Source organism: Chlamydotis macqueenii, chromosome 11 (genome assembly GCF_036417535.1).
Source record: "Chlamydotis macqueenii isolate bChlMac1 chromosome 11, bChlMac1.mat, whole genome shotgun sequence".
Lineage (NCBI taxonomy): Eukaryota > Metazoa > Chordata > Aves > Otidiformes > Otididae > Chlamydotis > Chlamydotis macqueenii.
Genome location: NC_141566.1, coordinates 20,584,507 through 20,607,498, shown reverse-complemented (window position 1 = coordinate 20,607,498; position 22,992 = coordinate 20,584,507). Strand labels below are relative to the sequence as shown.

Here is a 22,992-nt window from a genome sequence, read left to right as displayed (position 1 = left end):
CAAGCGACTTTTATGGCAGTCCTGGTTTAAATGATTCTTGCTCCATCCACTTGCTTCTACGTCCATGCTTCTTGTGTCCCTGCAACTCCTCCTTGCTGTGTCTCCTGGGAATGCTGGCTCTGGCTTCTGTGCCTGTATTGTAAACTGGATTGGAGAATATTCGCCTGCCAGACAATAACCTTTTTTTTCTTTTATTTTTTTCTGGGCTATTGTTCAGGTGGATCAGTTCCCCAGTTCAGCTCAACATGTAGCCGCAAAGACATCTGGAGGTAGCAGCAAGAGGCAGAGAAGAGTAGAAAATGACTGTTTTAGCTGCTGAATTGTCAAACCAAAGTTGTTTCGCAGGCGGCTGACAAAAAAGGTTGAGCTTCCCTTCACCTTCTGCATGCTTCACCTTCAGTTTGCTGAAGCAGGCTGCTCAGATTCGCTGTGCTGCGGTAAAATGACTACTGCCAATACAAGAGGAGGGGGGGAGGACAAGTTGTTGCCTCTTTTGGCAGCAGCATGGTCTGAAATTGGCTTAAGCCCATTATGGAACTGCACCTCTAGTGACATTTTTATATCTGGAAAGATAAGAAATAGATCATCTTTAGAAGTATAGTTGACACATCAGATACTTGAAGAGTAAGAGCTGCTGAGAGATAGTGAATAACATAGTGGCCCTGTAGTAAGGTAGACATATAAAGTACAAGTTTTGCAAAAGAAAAGAGAGAAACAAAGACAGAATATAGCACAAAACTATCTTGGCTGATCAGGGCTAGGATTTTTGGTGGCAGACGTAGAAACGTGGAGACAGCAAGATGATAAAATTTGAAATCCCAAACTTTAGTTAAATGTTTTATTAGTGTACAAATTCTTTGAATCAGGAACTTGATTAGCAAGATTATTACAATGCAGACTTAGGGGAAAATCAAAATTATAGTTTCAGTGGATGAGTTTCATGTATGCATTGCTTTAGAATGTATTGTTAAACTCTACATTAATATTAGTGCAGCATTAAAATAAACTTTAAAGAAAAGACTCACTCTCCATAGGAAGGAAAATTCCAAGAAAACATAAAGTGAAAGTTTATTAACTTCAGCATTTCTAGTAAAAACAATCATATAATCAATTTTTTGGTTTCTTATGCTTGTATTGGAAAGTGAGCCACTAGCCATGATAGGATCATCAGACTGTTATCTCTGTACTCAACTAATCATGGGGGTTTTTTTGTTTGTTTTCCAAAGCAGGAGCAATCAATCGCAATGAGCCTTTCTGACCCTTAGTAGTCACTTTGTGCAATTTAACTTGGATGACTTGTGAAATAGTATATGCCCTGAAGCCCTCTAGAGGAAATAGGAATTTTTCATCCTGTCTCTGAAAATGACTGAAGTAAATCAAGGACATTAAATTTTTGTAAATCATTTATAATATGGTTGCAGGTACCTGATTTGGTTTTTAAATTAGGATTTGAAAATTGATCATAGTGAGCAAATACGATAGTTAGATGTGTATTAAACGTCGTCATTAATTGAATTTTTTTCCAGTCCCATTTATACATTTTTTGGGGAAAACCACTGTGAATAGCATTGTCAATTAATCTATGTTATCAAGTTACTTAAGTTACATTCTCAAATGTAGTTTATCTGGCAAAAGGTTAGTAATGGAAAAATCCAAATTCAGTCTTAAACAGCTACTCTATTTGGGATCAGAATGCCTCCTTTTTGTTTCTGAAACTCTTTTAAATTCTTAATTACAGAAATGGTGAACTAGGGAGGAGTATGAAGATAAAGGTGTCTTGTCTAAAAAGTAGATATCTTTAAAGCTTTTAAAAGCAAGAATCATATTATACCTTATATGTAAAATACTTAAAAGAATTACAAGCATTATCAAATAAAAAATTATCCATAGTTTGTGCTTGCTTCAGGGAAAAAATGCACTTAGCATTTAATTTTTAAAAATCAAGATTGCGCTTTTTTTTCCTAAAGTTGTGTAATGTGAATAATGCAACCTGAAATTATTTCGCACAACTGAATCCATTTCCATAATTCTTTTCATGGACTTGTTTTGCTTTTTGCACTGAGGTTCAAAAAGCCTAGACTTGAGGTTCAGCATGTGAGAATGGTTTCTGCTCGCGTTGGGGTTTTGGGAGAGGATCTGTGTGTGTGCGTCATCTGGAAAAGCATGCAGTTACAGCACAGCAGTAACTAAAACTACTCATCAAATCCTCTTAGGCTGTAAAACCGCATCTATGCTGCTGGCTAAAGTGAAGATGCAACGTGCCACCCTTTACCTGCTCAGTCCTCTTAGCGCAGTGTACCGGGCTTCCATTTCCAGCTAGTGAAGAAGGAAATTGTAACTCAATCTTTGCTAAATCCTCTTAGTGATGAAGCAGCCTGAAATTTTGCTGTGGTCTGTAGAATTAGCAACCGGGTTACATTTGCTCTTTGCCTGCTCTTTTGATTGAATATGCCACGGGCCAGTTGTGTAACGAACTCCTCCGAATATCCCTGCTCATCCAGCACTTTTCTGAGCCTGCAATGCCTCTACTATCGCCTGTCTGTAACACTTAGTTGTGGGCTGAAACCCTTTGTTATAAACGGCAACATTTTTTTTATAAATTAGGTTTTATAATTCATATAGAAGCTTTTCAAGTTTTCTTTTTGCCTTTACTAATACATAAAATTTGGAAAGAAAAATCTCTTGGATCCAGGATGCATTGAACTTTTTCCGTATTTGCTGAGAGAGATTGGAGAGGCCAGATTTACCTATTAATTTACCAGGTGACACAATGCATTTTCACTGAGAATTAGTAATATCCTAAGAAATGAAGTTGTCTTTGTTTCATGACATTTTTCTAGAAGTTCAGAAAAATGGCAATTTAGAAAAAGTAATCACATAATGATTTAAAGTGTTTCATAAATATGAATGTCACATCTAGTTCACTCTTCTGACCTTTTTGGGTTATCTCAGTCTTACTTCCCTGCTCTTTTTTTTTTTCTCACAGCTGTTTTATTTTACACAGAAACTTGTAGTTCTTAATTTATTTGTATACTCACTTTTCCCAGTAACTCACTGTTCCTGTGTTTCTCTTTGCATGGCTTGGTCCTGCCCAAGGCTCCCAGCCATGTTATCCCAGGGTTGTGCTCAAAGACCAGAAGACGACACCCAACGCGTGTCTGTCCATCACAGCCTCCTGCCCGAGACTGTGGTGCCAGACGTGGCAGGAAAGTGTGGTGAAAAGAGCAAACCACTTCTCAAGTGTGACTTAAGGAGCTGACTAACCTCTAGTGTCTTTCCAAATTTAGTTCTCTGGCATACGTGAAAAATAAAACAGAGTTAACCAGAAGAGACTTGTGTTTGAGACTTGACTGAGGAATGGCTGCTAGAGTAGTGCAGCAGCCTGCTCCTGAGAAGCCGTGAGGAACGTCCCCAGAAACGTCATTTCATATTGTGCTGATTTGCTGACACAGAATTAATTTGTCCTGCTCAGTTAATACAGTGCAGTGCTGCAGGTCGTTGGGGCTGCACTGTTAGTGAGTTAACACATTTACCTTCTCACCAGCAGCTCTAAATAGTGGTTTTATGGACAGCTCTAATTACCGGCACGTTACTATTGCGTACCTCTTACTCCTTCTCTGATGTCTTGAGAAAACAACTTCAACTCATGAGGAATAAAAAAATAACTAGGAATGGTCTGAGAACTATGTTTTAGTTCTGCCAAAGGATAACATGGGTGTAGTGGGCTTTACAGCTGCAACAGTTCTTAGGTCTAGGTGGAAACTCTGTAGTACTCTGACCCTGATGCTTCCTTGGCAGAGAGATTTAAATCTCAGGCGCTAGTCCTGACCTGTGTCCCTTTTCTTTGTGCTGCCATGTGAAAGATTTAATGATTCTAAGCATATTAAAAAGTAATATTTCAAACATGGTTAGTTATATCTTATGGTTTTGAAATGTTTTGTAATCACTTGATTTTACTTTTTTTTTTTTTGTACTAAATTACCAATAACTTTATTGATTTGCTGGGCAGATTAAATTTTGTTTACATTGAGCTGTAATCATATTTTATTTGTGGACTTTGGCTATGTATTTCTTTAGATATGACAAAATTCTTGCCAGTTGCATGTTACTTCACAGAAGTATTTAATCTTGGATAAGCTATGGCCAGCTCAAATAGCAAAACATTTATAATTCAGAAGTAGAACACAAAATAGGAGTGATTTAAGATGTAGTAATATTTTTCATCATGTTGTTGAAGCCAGCAACTTAATCTATCTTAATCTGATATTGCATGAGATGTTGTAGTGAATAAAAATTTCTAGCTCTCATTCTGTTCAATAACAACTGTAATAAATTTGCTTGGCATCATCACGTAACATAAATATGTAGAAGAATAAATGTAAGGAAATGTAAGGAAAGTAAGGTTTTTTCTTCATTAGGATTTAAAGTTTGATTTATTTCTTTTGTGATTTCTTTCCATTTACCTGCTTTTCCTAGTTTCACGTAGTTTCTATTGATAAAAATATTTATTTGCAGTTCGGGCATTTCCTGACAATTAATCAACAATTCCTGACAATTATCTGACTTTTAACTGAGCTAATCACAGATTTCTAGAGCTAATTCCTCCAAACTGCTTAAGTAAAGAACCTAACTTAAGATGATCCAGATTTGCAGAGTCAACAGGACAACATAAACAAGGGCTGGGGTGCTGCACGCTGTCCTCTGTGTTCCTTTGAAATGAAAGGAATGAGAGAGATGTGTGGGAAACCTGGGATTAAGGAGTCAACCAACAGATGCTATCAAAAAAACTGAATGTCCCTGAAAAAAAATTGAACCTTAGTATTTTCTTTATTTCTTGCTGCAATCTGAAAGTTTCTCAGTGATTTTTGGCAACCATGTGAAGACTTGTCAAGCCGACCTTCTACTTCTAGAATTTGTATCTTGCAAGTGTTTAAACTATTACTTGTGAATTAGGTCGTAGACTCATGGTTGCTGAAGAAATTGTGTTAAGCAGAATCTTATTTGTTTGGACTTTTCACTATAAATGCCTACACTGGATTTGGCTGTTCTTTTGATATCTAGGATTTTCAGTAAAATAACTCAGTGAACAAGAATTAATGTATTTTGGTACTGAAACATCTGTAGCACTTTTTGTTGGATTCTCCTGGCAGCTCTCTTATTCCCACTCAGCTTTGCGAGTGCTAGCACTTGCTGACCAAGAGCATGCTCTGGGGATTCTGGAGACCCGGTTTCAGGTTTACTTTGTTGGTTACATTTTGCAGCCATATATATGCCTCAAAATTTCAGATTTTTCTACACATATTTTGGCTGGGAGGTCACTGTTCTGAAGCGCCTGTGACGCCACGCCTGGATGGTTTTGAATATGGTGATGAACTGAATTTAATGCAGAGCCCTATTGCAAGCTCATCAGAGATGCCTGTAGGGCAAGATTTATTTCACTTAACTTTAAATATCTGCCTTAAGATTATATGAATTTTGTCCAAAAAGTTACTTTTTTCTGCTGATTAGCTTAGGCAGACTTGTTACCTATCTCTTCAGTATATTTTTTTCTTTGCATTTAAGACAGGGAGAAGTGGAACATATTACTTATACAAAAAAAATTGTTTGTGGTAGTTTTGTTTGGTTTTATATGATGTCGAACTGTAGTTTTTTGAAGGTCAATCTGTGATTAAGACTTTCCTGTGGGAAGTGCAAGTTGGGTAAATCCTCAGAAGCTGGAGAAAGGAGCTTTCAGTTATATTTATTTGTTCTATACTTTTGCTTTTAATATCAGTCCTTGTGTACAATAACACGGTTAATGCTGTTCCTTCCTTATTAGAATTTCTGACCTTTCTAAAATGGAGACAACAAGGGTCTGAAATAAACTCACCTCAATGTGTTTAGGCTCTAGTGAAGGAAATGATTTTAGGAAATGATACTTGATTTCCTAATATTTTTCTTTCCATCTAAGAATGGTTCCTTTTTATTGCTGGTTTTTAGTTTGGTTTGACATATTTGTTATGTTGTGGGGCTTTTTCCCCCATCATCTTTGGTAGCAGGTTAATGGTTACTGCTAAAACAGAATCTTGGAAATGGAGAAGTGGAACGAGCGCTCTGAATCGCCTATACCACTGTGCTCCAGTCTGGGGAGATGAGAAGACAATCTTTGGCCCTTTTTGCAAAAGGGAGGAATACAAAACCTGATCACTTCAATTCTCCACTTTTAAGCCACACTACCCCTCATGCATGCAGTTTAGATGTTATTTTTTTCTAACTGTTATATCTGATCCTAGATATGTTCAGTCATCACCAGAATTGTTCTGATGCAGAGAGATTTGCTCTTTCATTACTGGGTAAAGAGATTTCAGGATTTCATTATGCTGGTTCTGCATTTTGGCTTGAGTATAAATCAGTACAGTAGCTGAAGATTCTTCTAAGTATGAATCTATTCTTGACCTTGACAATTTATTTTCTATTTTCTTTTTAACTAATTCTAAATGTTGGTTTTTTTTTAATTTCAATATGTATTTCAGGATGTCTGGAACAATGGGTGCGATGGTGATCATAAGTTTGCCATCTTAGCAAATAAAGAAAATTAAGTAAAGAGTTTCTTACGGCGTGGCTTGAAAAGCGTGTATGTTGGCAGTGATGCCAGCTTACACATCTGCTCTTTCATCCACTGGTGTATTCTGCCTTGTTTGTGCCAGTTAAAAATAGCTGGTAACTGAAAGGAGTGAAGTTAGCAGAGCAGTTTCTGACCCAGTTCACTACCTGGCCGCACTCGGTCGTACGCAGCATGAGGAGCGGGATGTACCAGGGTACCGCTCTGAGTGGGAACTCTGTCCTGCAAAAGTAAAGCAGTGTGTTACACGAGTCCAATGCAGGAAATGGATAGATGGACTTGTCTTGCATTTGGCGAAAGCACTTCCCTTTTAAAATAAATGTAACGAGGCAGACTCAGTGTCCAGGTATCCTCGGCTTAGTCACACCGGAATGTGGAGGCATATAATCAAATAAATGGGAGGTATGGACGCGCTGGCGTTCAGGGGCTTGCTAACACTTCCAGGTCATTCTTCAGCCATGCTGCTTCAAAAATGACTGGAGGCTTTGTTGGATCTCTATCAAGGAGAAAATTAATGAAGCTAAGGGAAGACTTAAATTTTTATTAGCACAGAGAGCTAATAAAGACACTTGGGTGTTTTATCACTTTTATAGGAAATTAATCAGTAACAGCATCAGTGACATATCTCGAGCTTATTATTGTTGTGAAATGTGCCAGCAAGGAGCATGCTCTTGTGTCTGAAAATGTGATACTTCCTCTGAGTGTGACACTCTTCTTCCAGAAACATCTTGAAGGTCAGATGTAGTTCCAGCAAGCTTCTTGAAAGTACTGTTTATTACCTGCATGATAATACCGCAGCTCCAAAACCTGTCAGTTTGTGAGGAAAAAGTTAGAATGTCTTCACTTCCTATTATTCAGTGATAGGTAATGGAGGCACAACTACATTAAGTCATTTAGTTAATATATAGGAATGTCAATTTAGTTAATATATAGGAATGTCAATTTAGGAGTGATGGCGTATCATTAAGTCAAATTTTATAAGTGCAGCAGTTTGTTCATTTCTTATTAATATTGCTTGACACGTCCCCTTACAAAACCTTCTCAGTTGCTCTGAACTCTTAGAATATTAATTTCTGCACAGCTTTCATCTTGATAATATAGTTACCTTGGAAAAATACTGCCAAGAAGAGCTTGTAGTTATAGACACAGATTATGGGAAAGCCTGCTGCTTTGGGGATGTTAAAAAAAAAAGTAAAAAATGAAATAAAGTTAAAGTGATGTAGTATTACCATTGCTTTTGCGTACAGGATAGAATTTGGGAGGATGGTTTGTGTCTCTCATACGTGCTCTTGGTGAACTGGCTCTGATGTTTACCCTAATTCAGAGGAGGACGCTTTGGAGAGGGATAAAAAGGGTATTCATATGCTTAGCAACTTGCTATGGATTTTTACATTTCTTGAGGATTATGCCTCTTAAAAAAGTGCTCGTGGCTGAGGAGATCTGTCATTGCAAGTGAAGCTCTGACCCGCTCTGGGGAGAAGAGGAACAGAGGTCAGAAGCTTCCCTCTTCCTCCAGCTTGTGCTCTCCTAACACCGCTTCCCTGCTGGTACAGGGAGGCAGAGCTGCCTCATTCACACATGGAACAGACAAGAATAGGGACAGTGTGGAAGGAGAAAAAAATGTGACATCTGGAAATGGAAGCTGGCAGTAAATGGAGGGAGATGAAGATATACAGGATTTTGCTAGAGGGAAACCTGAGAGTTTTGTGGTAAGAATGAGGAGGATGAGAGGATAAATGTAACTGGGAGTCTTCAGCCAGTGACATCGGCTGGCGTGTGGGATGTACCTGAAGGATAAGGATAGGAGAGACTGAGGAGCAGGGAGCCCTCTGAATGCAAGGCCAAGAGTGGGAGAACTGGTCTGGCTGAATGAGAGCCCAGCAGAGCTGGCTGGATGCTGGCGCTTGACCTTGCCTGCGGAGGGCTCTGATGGGGCAGATATGGAGCCTGGCTCTGCCAGGAGAAGAGAGTAGGAGCAAGGGAAGCCACTTGTGGACTTGCACAGTCTTAGCTAGAGGTCTGAGACAAGTGGAAGAGTTGTTACATCCAGTAAAGTTCAGTCTGCTTTGAAGCCTGGAAGTCAACATTTTTGGTGTCAGTTGGTGTCTGGGAAACACTCATTCAAGGCGCTTATCCTGCTCTAGTCCCTGTTCGTGCAGATGATGGATCTGTAAATCCAAGTAGCAGAAGTCTGCCTATATTTGCATCTAAAGCATCCATCTGTATCTGTGTGAGTATTAGAGTGACGCAGAGCAAACTCATTCGGGAACCAACGTTTAAACACATTATACTTGCAGAGTCAAGCATTTAAAGGTCAGATAATGCCAGAAGTGAGGGATTTTTTTTTTCCAGAATTATCTTAGCTTTTTCCTTTTTGTATGTGTTTGTGCATTCATGCTATGACTTGTGATTATTTTTTTAAATATAGGTTTTGTATGAAACTTTGTAATCCAGCGATTATATTGCTATAGATCAGGTTTGTAACAAGTAGCCTTAAAGATCCAAAATACCACATGGTAGTCTCCAGTTTTTAGATAGATTCTAAACTTTGGAGCATTTCAGACCTAAACTTTCCTAAGCTTGGTGTTTTAGAATGTTTTCAAACACGCTCTCTTTGTGTCTGTCTGAACGGTGGGGGTACGAAGATCCTTTACTCCGGGCACTCCAAACAGGTTGCTTTCCTCCTGAAGGGGCTTAAGACCAAATGGTTGATACTTGAGAGTCAGCTTAGTGTGAAGATGGTCCTGAGGATTACGCCTTTTCTTTATTTGGACTCAAGAATTCTTCAGAAGCTTTTAACATCATTGACAAAAAAATAACCACCCAATGATTTTCCTTGTTACAAGTTATCTAAGAATTGGAGAAGATCCACGATGCCTAAACCCAGTGTAATAAATCAAAGGGGTTTTTGATTAAGAACACCCATGAATTGATGTGCGTGTTCAAATAAATTACATTTAGGTAAAGACGTGTTCTCCACCGACATTTCTCCTAGCCAGCCCGTCAATATCTTCCAGATCCAGCTACCTAGCTGCTAAATATTGCTTTATCTAGAAAATACTTGTTTTTGTTTTTTTTTTTTAAAAAAAAAAAAAACAGAACAACTTTTTCACTTTCTGTAACAACTACTACTTGGACTGAGGCTGCAGATGCTGTTTAAGATGACACGTTCAAGCAGATCTGCATATGTAAATTGCAGGTTGTGACAGAAGCAGAAGTTTGTGCTGCCTTCCCCAATTAATTAGACACTTCCCAGCATAGAAATGAGTTTCTTTTATTTCTAATAGCGAATAGCTACATTTCTGGACTTGTGAATTCTTTTGCCTAGGAAGAGAAGCCACTGATGGAATCAGGCGGGGTGTCTCGGGTGCAGTCCTATTTTTTGGGAAGGTGATGTGCTAGGCCATTTGCAAACAACCAGCAGGAATCAAACAATATGTTCCTTTTCTTATGGCTTGAAACCTACTTCAGCATTCTTGCTTTCCATGCCTTTTCTCAAAGCGCGCACAGTTTCTCGTTGTCTCTTACCCTTCCTGCTCCCTTCTTTGCAGTGTTTCTGTCCTTTTTTTATCTTTGTCACCCGGGGTAGTTTCAGTACAATCAGTTTTCTTTTGAATGATGACATGACCCTGGTGGCTGACGCTCCCGAGATGCGTGTGCTGGCATGGGGGTGTTCCCGTTGTGTGCTCCGGTCATATCACACAAGATAGCTGCCCTCACAAAGGAGTGCTGTCACCGCTTGCATTTGTCTTCGCTGAAGGACACAGCAGCTGTAGTGGATTTCCTGCCACATCTAGGACAATAATGTTTCAGAGTTGGGTTTGTCCCTGTTTCACTTTGAGTTATTGATATTTCACAAGTCACCATTCTGCAACAACAGAGATAAGATTGCTGTCTAGTTTTTATTGGTCAAATGAGATACATTAATAGGAATATTAATTTGCTCTTGGCAGACAGTCGTGTAATGCTTCTGAGCAACCGGAGATGATTCCATTGACTTTCAGGTTTTGTCCTGATTCCACAGACGCTTGTGTCTACACCTCAAATTTGCTGCTGTGTATAAGCCTTTGTGCTATTGTGCTTTTTAGTATTCTGCTATGTGCTTTTTATTTTTACAATTATTTTAATTAGGAAAATTTTTATATACTTTGAGACCCTTATTCAAAGTGGTTTTGACTTCTTTTCCAAACTGGCTATAAGTGGACTCTAACACTTCAGTGCTAAAGGGCTGAAGTCAGGAGCAGTAAATGCATTTCCACTGAGCTGCATTCCTCTTCCATCCTAGATCCTAAAAGCAGAATGAGCAACGTTGCATTTTTATAACCGAGCATATCGCTTTGTATACCCTCTCCTGTCAGACGAGGCACCTCCTGAGAGCAGTCGTGTTTGTGACAAGCTGAACTGGCAAGGAGCTTCCCTGTCTGCCCTCCCCGTAACCCCTCGGTTTCACAGCCAGTGTTCTGCTGCTCTAGCCAGCTGCCGTGTATTTTCCTCTGACAATAATGATGTAGTATGAACAAACCATCATTTGGTCGGGACTTTTTAGGATGTATTGCAAAACCAGCATAACTTACAGTAAGTTACAAAAATCCATTTTAAAAATATGAAAAAGGAGAGGGGAATAAATGCAATTTATGGAGATATTTATGAAAAACTGCATGTGGCAGACTTTTTAAAACTCTTCTGTGGTGGATCACACTTGAGAAAGTTATCGGCACTGCGTTTCTCCCCTGCGAGAGCTGCTCTGTCTGCATATCTTAACTTCCTGCGTAGAGGGCAACAACCTGGGCTTTTCCTTCATTTAGTGCTAGAGTAATTTTTTCAATACCCATGTCTACTGCCAGAGAGGAAGGGACAGATCTTTACGTAACATGGCAACTTTCTTTGTGCTTTCAGTCTAAAACAAACTGATGTTTGGTGACATCAATGGGAGGGTTCATTTTAATCTCAGTGAGCCTTATTGCCCACAATATGTGCCATCTCGTTTGTAATGTCGGCTCTGAGTAAATACTTAAATCTGATTCTAGCTAGCTCTACAGAGCATTGCTTTTATAACATGTTGCTTTACTTTGCTGCTTTAATGATCCTTTTTTTCTTAATTATGCAGTTCAGAAAATAAGCATTTTAAAGCTAAGTGGCTTTTCTTTTTCTGCGCTTCCTCTCTACCTTTTTTTTCCGCCTCCTTTCTTGTTTTGTTGATTTACACAATTTACTACATCCCCTATTTGCAAAATCATAGCTTCCAGTAATCGTATCAGAGATGCTTGTTTTCCTCTACTCTTTGAATGTAGAGGTAAAGTTTTCCTAGTCTGTGTGGATGAAATAAGGTTTCTTTTTACTTAAAACTGTAAAGTGGATTTTTCATCATGGACGTTAAGTCTCAGCTTTAAAATAAAGCACACATTTAAAATCTCTTATCCTTGAATCAATTTACTGCACTATGAAGGTAGTTACAAACTGTACCCCCCTCCCAAAAAAATGTGCAGAAACAGAACTGCAAGCCTCTTTCTTGCTTAACTCTGACAGTGACACTGTGTAACTTGGGAATAGTGGTTTAATTTTATTTACTTACACATAAAAGAGAGTTAATGCCCCTTGCTTCTTTGTAGTTATGAATCTTAACTAATTTAATACTTATCTGTAAACAGAAATCATATTGAGAAAATTGCATAAAGAGCACTAACGATGCCTAAGTGGCGTGCAGAAATAAATACTCTATTTGGCTTTGGTGAGTCAAAATGATCTCATTCTACGCTCTTTCTAATTGCATCTTTCATATGTTAGCAATTATAGCCATAATAGTGAACAATGAAACTACTGATGGCTAAATTCTTGCTTTGTAACACCTCAGACTTAGCAAACACAAAATTTTACATTACAGAAAAAGGAACAAGGGGATGCAGTGCCCAGTGCCTAGACAGAGAGAAAAGCAGAGCGCGATGGACAAATTTGTGTGTGTGTGTGTATTTATTAGATGCTGTCAGGCTATGAGATAGCCTGGTCCGTCAGCGATATATTTCTGTATTCTATTGTCAACTGCCATCCTTTTTGCACCATTAAGTAAACACCTTCTAAAGATGCACTGGGGAGCTACTACAGACCCGTATGAGTAATACAGATTTCATGTTTTCCTCTCCTGTCATACATTCTCCCTGGCTCAAAGGCTCATTTAATACATCTGGCTACACAGTCTTCATAGGACATCGCATTCATTTGGTATTGCAACTTACCTTGTTAATCAGTCCCTTCTCTGGCCTGAGAAATAGGGTGCTGTGGCAGTGCCAGATCTGTTTGTCTTATCTTACCAAGTTTCAGGGCAAAATGGAATAATTCTTTGTGCATGAGCAAAATTGTACTTTTAATCAAAGCTCTTTTTACAAACCTGTTTGTATGTTGTTGACTTTCAGAAAGATGGGTAGTTGGACTTAAAAAAAAAATGTGGCACTAGGTGTAGCAGTTAGTGTAGGTGGTTACTAAGCCTGAAAATCACTCTTCCTAATCAGTGATAGCCACACCGTGTGACTTTGAAGGGTCCTACAAGAGGAATAAGAGGAAGAATATGCTTCTAATCATAAGCTAAATTTATATTTAGGTCTTCGTGACATCGTAAGAAAAAAAGTTTTCTGAAATGTCACTCTCTGTGCTTCTTTGTCCTTCCCCATATTTCTAATAAATGCCATGAAGGTTTTAAATTGGTATTAAAATGTTTCAGAATGTTGAAAATAATGCCAATAGTAGAAACTTTTCAGTAGTAGATACTATACTATGTAAGTTAAATTTTTTTTTGCACATTTTCTATAATAGATCCAAACAAGGAATTACTCCTGAATTCCCAAGAAATTTCTGTATTTGTGAATTACAGAATTCTTGTTTGCCTATTCAGAAAATGGAGACATTGTTTTTGTTTTTTTTAATAGGCCTTGATGATTGCCTCCAACAATACATAAAAAATTTTGAAAGAGAAAAGATCAATGGTGAACAGCTGTTACACATCACTCATCAAGAGCTTGAGGAACTGGGAGTCACTCGCATTGGCCACCAAGAACTGATACTGGAAGCAGTTGATCTGCTGTGTGCACTGGTAAGTGATTTCTTGCCTCACTCATCTTAATAATCTGGGTTCATTAATTTCCAAACCAAAATTACGTAGATGGCACTCCACAGCGATGTGCTTGTACAGACACACTGGCTTTGCTTCATTAAAGGACAGACATGTGGAGGCTTCTTTCAGCTGTAAAGAAACTATATATATCCATTTTATGATTATGTATGGTGGGTTTTTATTGCTCTTCTTCTAACTTTCTTGGTCTTGCATTCAAATACTGTTGACTATCACTACTGGCATCCATATGGTTCTGTAATTATACGCCATATGCCCTCGTATTTCACTGACATTTGCCACACTGTACTAAACCAAGGAGACCTGAGTGTTTTAACCATGCCGGTATTCGGAAGGATGGTACTAAGGAGCCAGAAGGTAATGCTAATTAGGCTGGAAGATTGTTTAAAATGAGCTTTAAGAAAATACTGGAATGATAAAATTTACTTTTGCTAAAGTACAGACACGTGTGTCAATTTAAAGTGGGGTTTTTTTTAGCAACCTGCAAGCATCTAAATTTGGAAGAATGCTATTTTTTCACTAACAGGTTATTAATTCAGTTAGCCTCTTAACAAAGTATTTGATATGAGAATTTTTTTTCTGTTATTTAATTCATTGCAGCTAATAAAATGCAATGTATTAACTTACTTCTAAAGAAAATATAACTTTGTGTGGGTGAATAGGTGAAATACAGAAAAAAAATACAAAAATACAAAAAAGTATAATAGTAAAAACATGTAGGTAAACTACATGTGACAGTCCCAGTATTTTACTGCTTTATCAGGAGTTCTGCTTCTACACAAGCTAGGTTATGCTGTGGGATTTTGATAAGATAAATTGTCTCCAGCAGGGAACTGGCACTTAGCAGTAAAATAGAAAACAAGTGGGGAAAAATGCACTCTATCTAAGAAAAAAGCAGTATAAAGTACCTTTTACTATGCATATGCTTCTTGCAAGTGCCTCTAATTACAAAATATGCTTAATGTAGCTCGGTATCTACTCTTACAACCTAAATAACATATATATCAAATCAGATAAATGCTTTTGGCCTTGATGCAGCCATACCTGTAAACTGGTGTGTACCGCAATACTCAACAAACTTGTGTGTTTTGGAAACAGTTAAACTCAAGAGTTTTTCCTCTGAAACATTGTTTTCCACCTAAAAGGAGCAGAAATACCCCACAACGTTACATTATCTAAAGAACAGTGCAGTGCTCTGCCTTACCACTACTCAGAAACAGCAGACCCAAGAAGTTTTCTCTGGAAAAAGAACACCCTTCCGTCAAGCGTGCCCATTAGGAGGACCCTTGCTGATTTTTCTTTTATTATTATTTTATTTTTTTAAACAAAACCTGTACCTCGTAAATGCTGGCCCTGCTGCTGGTCAATAGTGCAACTCTTACTGTGCTGCCTCATGACATTTTTTCTTTTAAAGCAGGATGGGGATTTTCCAGCTCCTGGTGTTGTTTATTTAGCCTCCTGCCTTTAAGCCATTATCCATCCTTTCTCACTCTGTCTCTAAAATGCTTAGGTTTTTTTGTTTTGCTTCTTTTTTTTTTTTTTTTTTTCCTTGCTGCTTCTACATTTTTATCTTCCTGCCCAGTCTGTGTGCTTTCTGCTGAGTGAGTCTGTGCTGCCTGCGGCTCTGCTCTTGGGGGTGTTCTCTTGCTTCTGACATCTCTGCCTTGCTGCTATGCACAACACATCCTTCAATTCTTGCAGCTTCTTACTAAGCCAGGATCACAAGTAAAAGTTTCACAAGACTAAGTATCATATCTCTTTTAATATATAATAATGTATGAGAATTTTAATCTATGTAACCCAAAAGCATAATTAAGAATTTATCTTAATTCTTAAATAATGACAATAACTGAATGGCAGGCAATCTGATGTTGCCTTTATTAACACCTGAAATACACTTCTAAAATGTTACAGTTGTATTCGTATTCTGTGCTACATCTTGAAATGTTAATAGATTATTGCACTAAAATCTTGACGGCTGGTGAAGTGATCAGTGAAAACTATGAATTGGAGTTCATAGCTGTAATGGATTTTTTTAGCTAGCTAGTCTTAAAAAACAGAGGAAAGATCTTATTAAAACATAATTTTTTTAATATTAAAAGGAGATATCTGTGCTTTGCTTATGCTGCTAAACAGGAACTAAAATATAAGAAGTTGTTTGAATCAGAATGTTTTAAGGAACATGTCATTTGACCACTGGTTTTCTGAATTACATTATAAACAAACTTAATATGGTTTCTGGGCAGCTAGAATACAGCACCAGTCAGTAAGATGTCAATGTATTAATGATTTATGTCTGTATGTATGGGCAGGGTGCATAGAGTACAAAGTATGTCTGTCCCTTCCAACCCCAGTAAGTCTATGATTCTATGTTTGTAGATTCATATATATGTATACTTAAAATTTATTTCAAGGCTTGTTATGAAAAAAACTTAAGAGGAACCATCAGTGTGAACAATCTAGTCTACAATTCCCCATGCAGAGCAGTGGTAGCAGCAGGAGCAATAGTTCGTTCTCTCCCTCCATTTGCCCCATTCAGCGTGGCGTGTGCTCCCAGTCCCGTGCTGGCAAGCATCCACAGTAGCTGCATTCCTGTTTAGGTCAATATACATCAGTGCTGCTTTGTACTCTGTGTATCACCCACTCACTGGGCCATGTCAATGAGCATTGATTTGGGTTTTTAATTTTTTTTTTCCCCCCCATATGTGGATTTCTTAATTGATTTCTGTTTGGCAATTGGTGGTGTCCAAGTTACATGACCTATTTCTTCCAGGCAGTATTAGCAGGATGTTCCCCTCCATCTTAGCTAGCTGGGTTGTATAATGCTTCAAACAGAGGCATCTCCAATGTACTGTAGAAATCTCTCAGGTAAGCTTAGGCTCAGTGATGCATCAGGAATTAAGCTGCACATTGGTCATGAGTTTAGCTGCAGAACAGCGATTTTGCTTCAGGAAACCAAGAGAAATGTGCCTGTCTTAGCTTAAGCTCTTGGAACGCACTGAAAGCACGTGTCGCGATGCCGTACTTTCCATATGCGCTCCCTAAGGGCCTGGCCATCAGCCCACTGGCTTTTGGGGAGGTGGGAAGTGGTTGTTTGGGGTTTCACATCCAAGAGCAATGCCTCTGCTGCTGTCATAGTGGTGCAAACCATTACACAGCATATACAGAACTAAATGCTGATCTGTAATTAGAGCTCTGAGTGCAAGAGAAAACAAAAAATAAAGGAGGCACCTTCTGTGTTTTTACTTCCCTGTCCTAAAACACCTACTAACTAGACTCTCAAATGCAAATTCTTAAAGGCAGGGCAGGTTTAGTTGAGGCATCTATTACACATTTACCCTCAATATGACTTTATATCCACTTTTCATAGACAAATATGAAAAAAATATAAAGTAATGCCATGTTTAATTGATTTAAACTATCATATTATTTCTGTATAAAATCAGAAGAGATGTTACGAAGATGTACAATCACAGATAATAATTTTTCTTCTGAAAGAAAGCTGAATTCAGAGCTTTCTTTAACTAGACATTACATATGAGAATCCTATCTAGAAGACATTCTGCCCTGGAAGAACTGCAGTAGGAAGGAAGGAGATGTAAGAAATGTAGAGAGAAAAAGAAAATTATTTGATACACCTGTGCATAAAAGAAGTGGCAATGTGGTAATGTAGAAGTATATATATTTTGTCTTAAAAATTAAATAATTTTAAATGTTAGAATAATCTGGTTTTTGCAAGGGTAGAATTGAAGTGCGAAAGGTCAGAGTATCTTTCACTGTAGGAGGGATAGTACTGGCACTTCTTTGGGATTGCTCAGGGCTGAATTTATGCTCTATGAAAGAAAAAGTCATAGGTGAGCAATACTTTCAGCTTCAATTCTTTGACCATTTCAGAAAGACACTTTTGAGTAGTGTTTTAATTAAGAAGAAAATTGGGAATGATGGCTGTGGGGGGAAAAAAAAATCCTATCTTAAATATCAAAGTCCTTTCTTAGTAGTGTGGTCAGAAGCTGCTCTGCAATTATTTGTTGGAAGTGACCTAAATAATGTCTGTAGACTAAAAAGTGCAGGCTATTTAGGATTTGGGTTGTAATTTTATTAAAGCTGAAATCCTAATCTGGATGTGTACTGGAGGACAAGTTGCACAAAGGCATTGGCTGACTCTGAAGAAGTAGTAGGGCCTGGGGAAAATAATTCTTTGATAGACAGTAAAATGTATTGGAAAGAAGAAAAAAGGAGTCCTTTTGAGGTCAACATGTGTTGCTGTTCAAATCTATGCAAGTAAATGTAATTTAATTAGGACAGTATTGGAGTCAGTATGTTGCTAAAGCCCACACAAATTAAAATATAAACACTCTAGTGGGAAGAAAGACTTTGATAATGAACGGAAGAAAAATGAATGTAAAATGAAAAGCATGTTCAAATATAGATTGTATCTGAAGTAATCAAAAGTACTGTTAATTTGTAGGCATTCAGCTAGTGAAATTAGGCACTGTGTTATGATACCATTCAAGGAGAAATAAAGATTAGAAAATATCTCTCTGCAGTTACTGCAAAAGCCAGCAGCCCAAGCATGATAGCTTTTCTGCTAGAAGGCAAAATAAAGTCACCTGTGGGTCAACGTGTTTATAGCAACTGGCATCAGTTTAATTTGCCTGTGTATTTACTCCTTTTTTAAACAACATATGGGACATAGCTACCAAACATATATGCTGTGGTTTTTTCTAATCTATTTCTTTAAGCGTCTCTTTAACAAAATCACGAAAGTAATAGTGTTCTGTTGGTCTGATGGAAAGCAGTTTGCAGTAATTTATTTTGTAGAATGCCATGCTGAAGATGAAGCAGCCAGTCTTTTGTAGTCTCTGTATCTATTTATAAGGTTGTCTCTTCTGAATTAAAATTATTGAAGTTTTGCTTAAATTAATGCTACTTTTTAATGTCCATACCTACAATCATCTCTTTTGAGATCCTTTGCGTCTTTCTTTCTGCTGATACACTTTTTAGATTTTTTTTTCAATGCTGTGAGTACATTGGGAAGTATTTTTTCTTACTTTACCTGATATGTAATCAATTTTCATTTTTTAACAAGTCATTTGAAGTCAGATCCTTATTTTGCCCTCATATTTCAAAGGTTCTTCAAAGGTAATTATTCTAGACTGAAATCTTCATTTTATTTAGATATTGATGCTTAAATAGATAAAAATAAATCTTCTTTCTTTGAAATGGAATGCCATCTCTCTTAGTGAGATATTCCATCTGCTCAGCATGAGGAACCTGGCACGTACGTTATTTTTGTCTATACAAACATATATGCTTCCAGAGAGCTTTATTAATCTTAATTGGAAGAGAAGTTCAGCTTCTGGCAGTTTGGTGCTATTTATTACACTGTGCCAAGCTATTGGATTAATACTATTGAATTAGCTAATTATTCCACATATTAGAAAGGGTATATCATCTTTTGCTTACTCTAATTAGCTGCTTTATTCTCTTTTAGCCTTTCAAATAATGCAATTTTGGGGAAAAAAAAACCCCACAAACTATTTTAAGGATTCTGTTTTTCTCATTTTACAGTCTGTTGCCAATTTTTGCATTTTAAAAAAAAACTTTAGGCTCAGGACGCTGAAGGAAGATAACCTTATACAAACAGCTCACAGTAGCCTAATGTACTTTTACTCACAGGTATTTTACACGTGTGCCTGCATATTAGCTTTGTCATACTGGTAAGAAGTGAGAAATTCAAGGTCTTAGTAACCTGGTATGCTGAAAAAGGAGAACGTTGAGTGTAATTACATGTTGTTTGTGTTGACTACCTGGTATCAATGAAATTCTTGAATTGTGAAATCACGCAGTGCTCCCTTACCTGGTGTGCAGGCAGCTATGTGAGCTGATATGAGTAGAGAACAAGGCAGAGGGTAGTTTTTCTTGATGACTTCTGAGTTTTCTCTTCAAGGACCTCTACCTCCGCACCAGTTGTTCCGTAGCAGCACATGGTTTCCAACACTATTCTTTGCACAGGATGGATATTGTGGAATACTGTAGCAGTACCACCAATGGTAGTATGAAAGTTTAGTAAGTCAAATTTACCGAGGTACCCAAGCACAGGATTGCCTTATAAGGGAATTTAGAACCGAAGTGACTTATGAGTTTGTGTTTTGTGTGTTAAGTTGCACTAAAAACTTAGGCTTTAGGCTCTTTTGAAAACTTCATACTATATGAATTTATCATTCTTAGCAGCCAAGGGCACGTAACCTCTGAAGGCACAGAACCCTCTGGTGATGTGATGTCTGCGTATCGTGTAGCCAAACACAGACTGGAAATAGTCCTGTTCAGGTATTCGAATGTGTGTGTGGTCTCTTGTCATAAGATGGTGTGTACATAGTAGAAATAAAAGAATGGAGGTTGGCTGCATTTTAGTTAAATTTGAGCTGCCTGCATACAGTCCAAAAGAAGAAGAGAGAAGCAGCAAGTGGGCTGTAGCTCAGGTGAATTCCAGTAGACCACATCTAATTCTTTTCCACAAGTAATGCATCCAATCTTTGTGGTATTAGGCTACCAAACTTCAGATAAAATATTTCAGCCTGAAATATTTTTATATTCTTCCCACATAAGGCTGAGTTTATTTTTTTAGAAATCAGGTAAAATAAAATCTTGCTGTATTGATTTCTCTTTTAATTCTTTGAATTCATGTACATCAGTTGCCTGTAGAGCAAGACAATGTGTTTTTCCTGTGTTTTGACATAGTTGAAATTTCCTCTTGTCACACAATAATTCTTTTTCACAAAATAGGGAGAAACATGTTCTGTTTGAAGTGTTAAATTTGTTCAAAGCTCTAATTTTCTTCTGGAATGCATCTATTTAAGTACCAGTGAGAATGAGGAGTCTAACCCATTGCAAACTAGGCTGGTGAATAGGCTACTACGGGAACTACAGCATGCTTCTGAAAAATGAATCAGAATAGTTAGGGTTGGAAGGGACCTTTGGAGGTCATCTAGTCCAACCCCCCTGCAAGGAGCAGGGACATCTTCAAAAACGTACTTATTTCCATTTATAACTGTATAAAAAAATTCATTTATAATAATTCATTACTGTATTTTATATCTGGTTGTGTGCCTGGGAAAACTCAGTGGTATTCTGGATGGAATACCAGTGGAATGTTTTACTCTTTTTAATATTATGAGTTCCTGTCACTCTGGTAGAGACCAGCACACAATAATGTGTACAATCAAATTGTATTGCTGTTTACTAGGCCAATGCACTTGCAGAAATTTATGCAAATGAATAGGTAGGCTAATGATACCATGCTGAAAACCCGCACGTGTCCAGCGCTGTAGACCAGGGCAGGAGGGGAAACGCTGGCTGGAATTCAATTCCAGTGGTGTTGGTATACACTACAACTTGCGTATATGCCTCTACCCCTGTTTAGAGGATGTTAGTGGTACATTCATTTCTGTCATAGCTCAGACTTCTTTTGAGGTTTATGTCTGGAAGGCAACATTTTTGTTTGGAATCTCAACCCTTCTGGATGGCCAGTTTCTTGAAGGCTGATGTTAGTGATCACAGGCACTACTGGGGATAAAGGAATGGACGTTTTCCCTGCACAGCGATAAAATAAAAGCCTGTGTGATAACGCTCTGTTCCACTTCGTGTTTGTTTCTGTTGAGACCAGCTGCTGTAACATTGCATGTTACACTGTTAAGTGAATCTTTCCTCCTTTTGCTTTGATTTTTGTGTTTCTGAAGGCATCCTTTAGTGCGTAGTAGTCTAGTTTGCCAAAACTGGTGGACAGGAATAAAGCAGGAAGGCCAGCGTCTGTTTTTTAACCTTGTTCCCCTGCTGCCTTTTTCCAGCATTCTGAATTGCTGTGTGTGAGCTCTCTCGTGTCCCAAACCACAGACTAGCCAAGACTTGGATACTTGATTTGCGTGCAGCAACCCTGGGGTCTCCTAAGGATACTTGCCTAGCCTTTGTAGACTAACACGAATTGTCATATCCGATTAATTTATATGAATTATTGCTTTCCCTGGAATCTCAATGTGAAGTATATGGAGTAGCCTGCCAGTGACACGTGAATAAGCCGTGCAGCAGACGACTTACGTTTTCTTTTCTATGTTTTTATTTCTACACTAAAGGAACTAAAAAGATGCTTGTAATGTTTGTGTCCTGTGCCATTTCTTACCTCATGATAAAATACATTGCTAGATTTCTGCGTTGCTTTTGATAACACTGGAGTGTGTTTGGTTAAAGCTTGCCACAAAAAGAAACCTTGTAAGAGATTTTCGTCAATGCTACTGTAAACACTAATCTCTAAAACTGGTTGAATTTATAAATCTAGTCAGACGTGGACTACATTGAAGGTTTTGTTAATTTTTTCGTAAGTGTACTAAATTTTGGAACTGATTAAAACTTTTCTGTAGTTGAATATAGTGCAGCTCCGACAGTGGGAATTCATCATCTTTCTGCTCTTTATTGGCTAACATAAAACATAATTACTGGTTGTTGATGCAAATCCACGTTAATTTACTGTGCTCAGACGTCCACGTGTGCACTGACTTGTAAAAACAAGACTCGTGTCCATCACTTTGATAGTCTTTATCCTTCTTGTTTGAATTCTTCAGGCACAAGGAAAATACCAGGAGTGGCAAAAAAAAAGTGGCGTTTCCATAGTGGGGAACTCTGCAGTTCTATCTGCTGGTGTCTTGTGTGTTATACATACTTAGTAGACTGTTACAGATATATGCTTCGTGTTAAATAATTCTTACTGCTGTCTTCAAATCATTGTCACCATAAAAATGTCTGGAAATTGTTGCCCTGTTCTCATCATGAGATGCTGAAAAGTTAGTGCTCCGATGTTGAAAAGTTAGTGCTCCGTTGAGTAAAGCTTAAAAATACAGGTCTTGTGAAGTATGCTGTGATTTCAAGACAGTGCCACTAAAAAACACGTCCTTTTGTACAAGAGTTAAACTCAGTAATTTAAAGTTCTCAGTTCTGGAATGCTCAGTGGTATCTCTTCCAGTCTGCTCCTTTATTGCAAACACAGAAATAATACTTCAAGCAGGTTCAATGAAGGAAAACAGACTGGTTTTCTAAAATTGCAGCACAGAGGACTTCAATTCTTTCTGTCAGAAACTAGCGTCTATTTGTGGTGTATTGCTACATAACAACACTTACTTGTATACTATTGCATGAAATATTTTAATATAGAATTTAAATTGCTTAGCAAGCTGAAATCTATAACTTTGACTTAGCGTGCTTTATTAAAAATCTTTACCAA

General features: G+C 37.8%; 1 protein-coding gene across 1 annotated transcript in view; it reads left to right on the top strand.

The window, feature by feature from the left end:
• The first annotated feature begins 12,286 nt into the window (after positions 1-12,286).
• LOC147599414 (connector enhancer of kinase suppressor of ras 2-like) overlaps positions 12,287-22,992 on the top strand; it is a 116,443-nt gene continuing 105,737 nt past the window's right edge. The window contains exons 1-2 of the mRNA XM_086756690.1: positions 12,287-12,329; positions 13,519-13,682. Coding sequence (XP_086612816.1) covers positions 12,287-12,329; positions 13,519-13,682 — 207 coding nt within the window. The remainder of the gene's footprint in view (positions 12,330-13,518; positions 13,683-22,992) is intronic.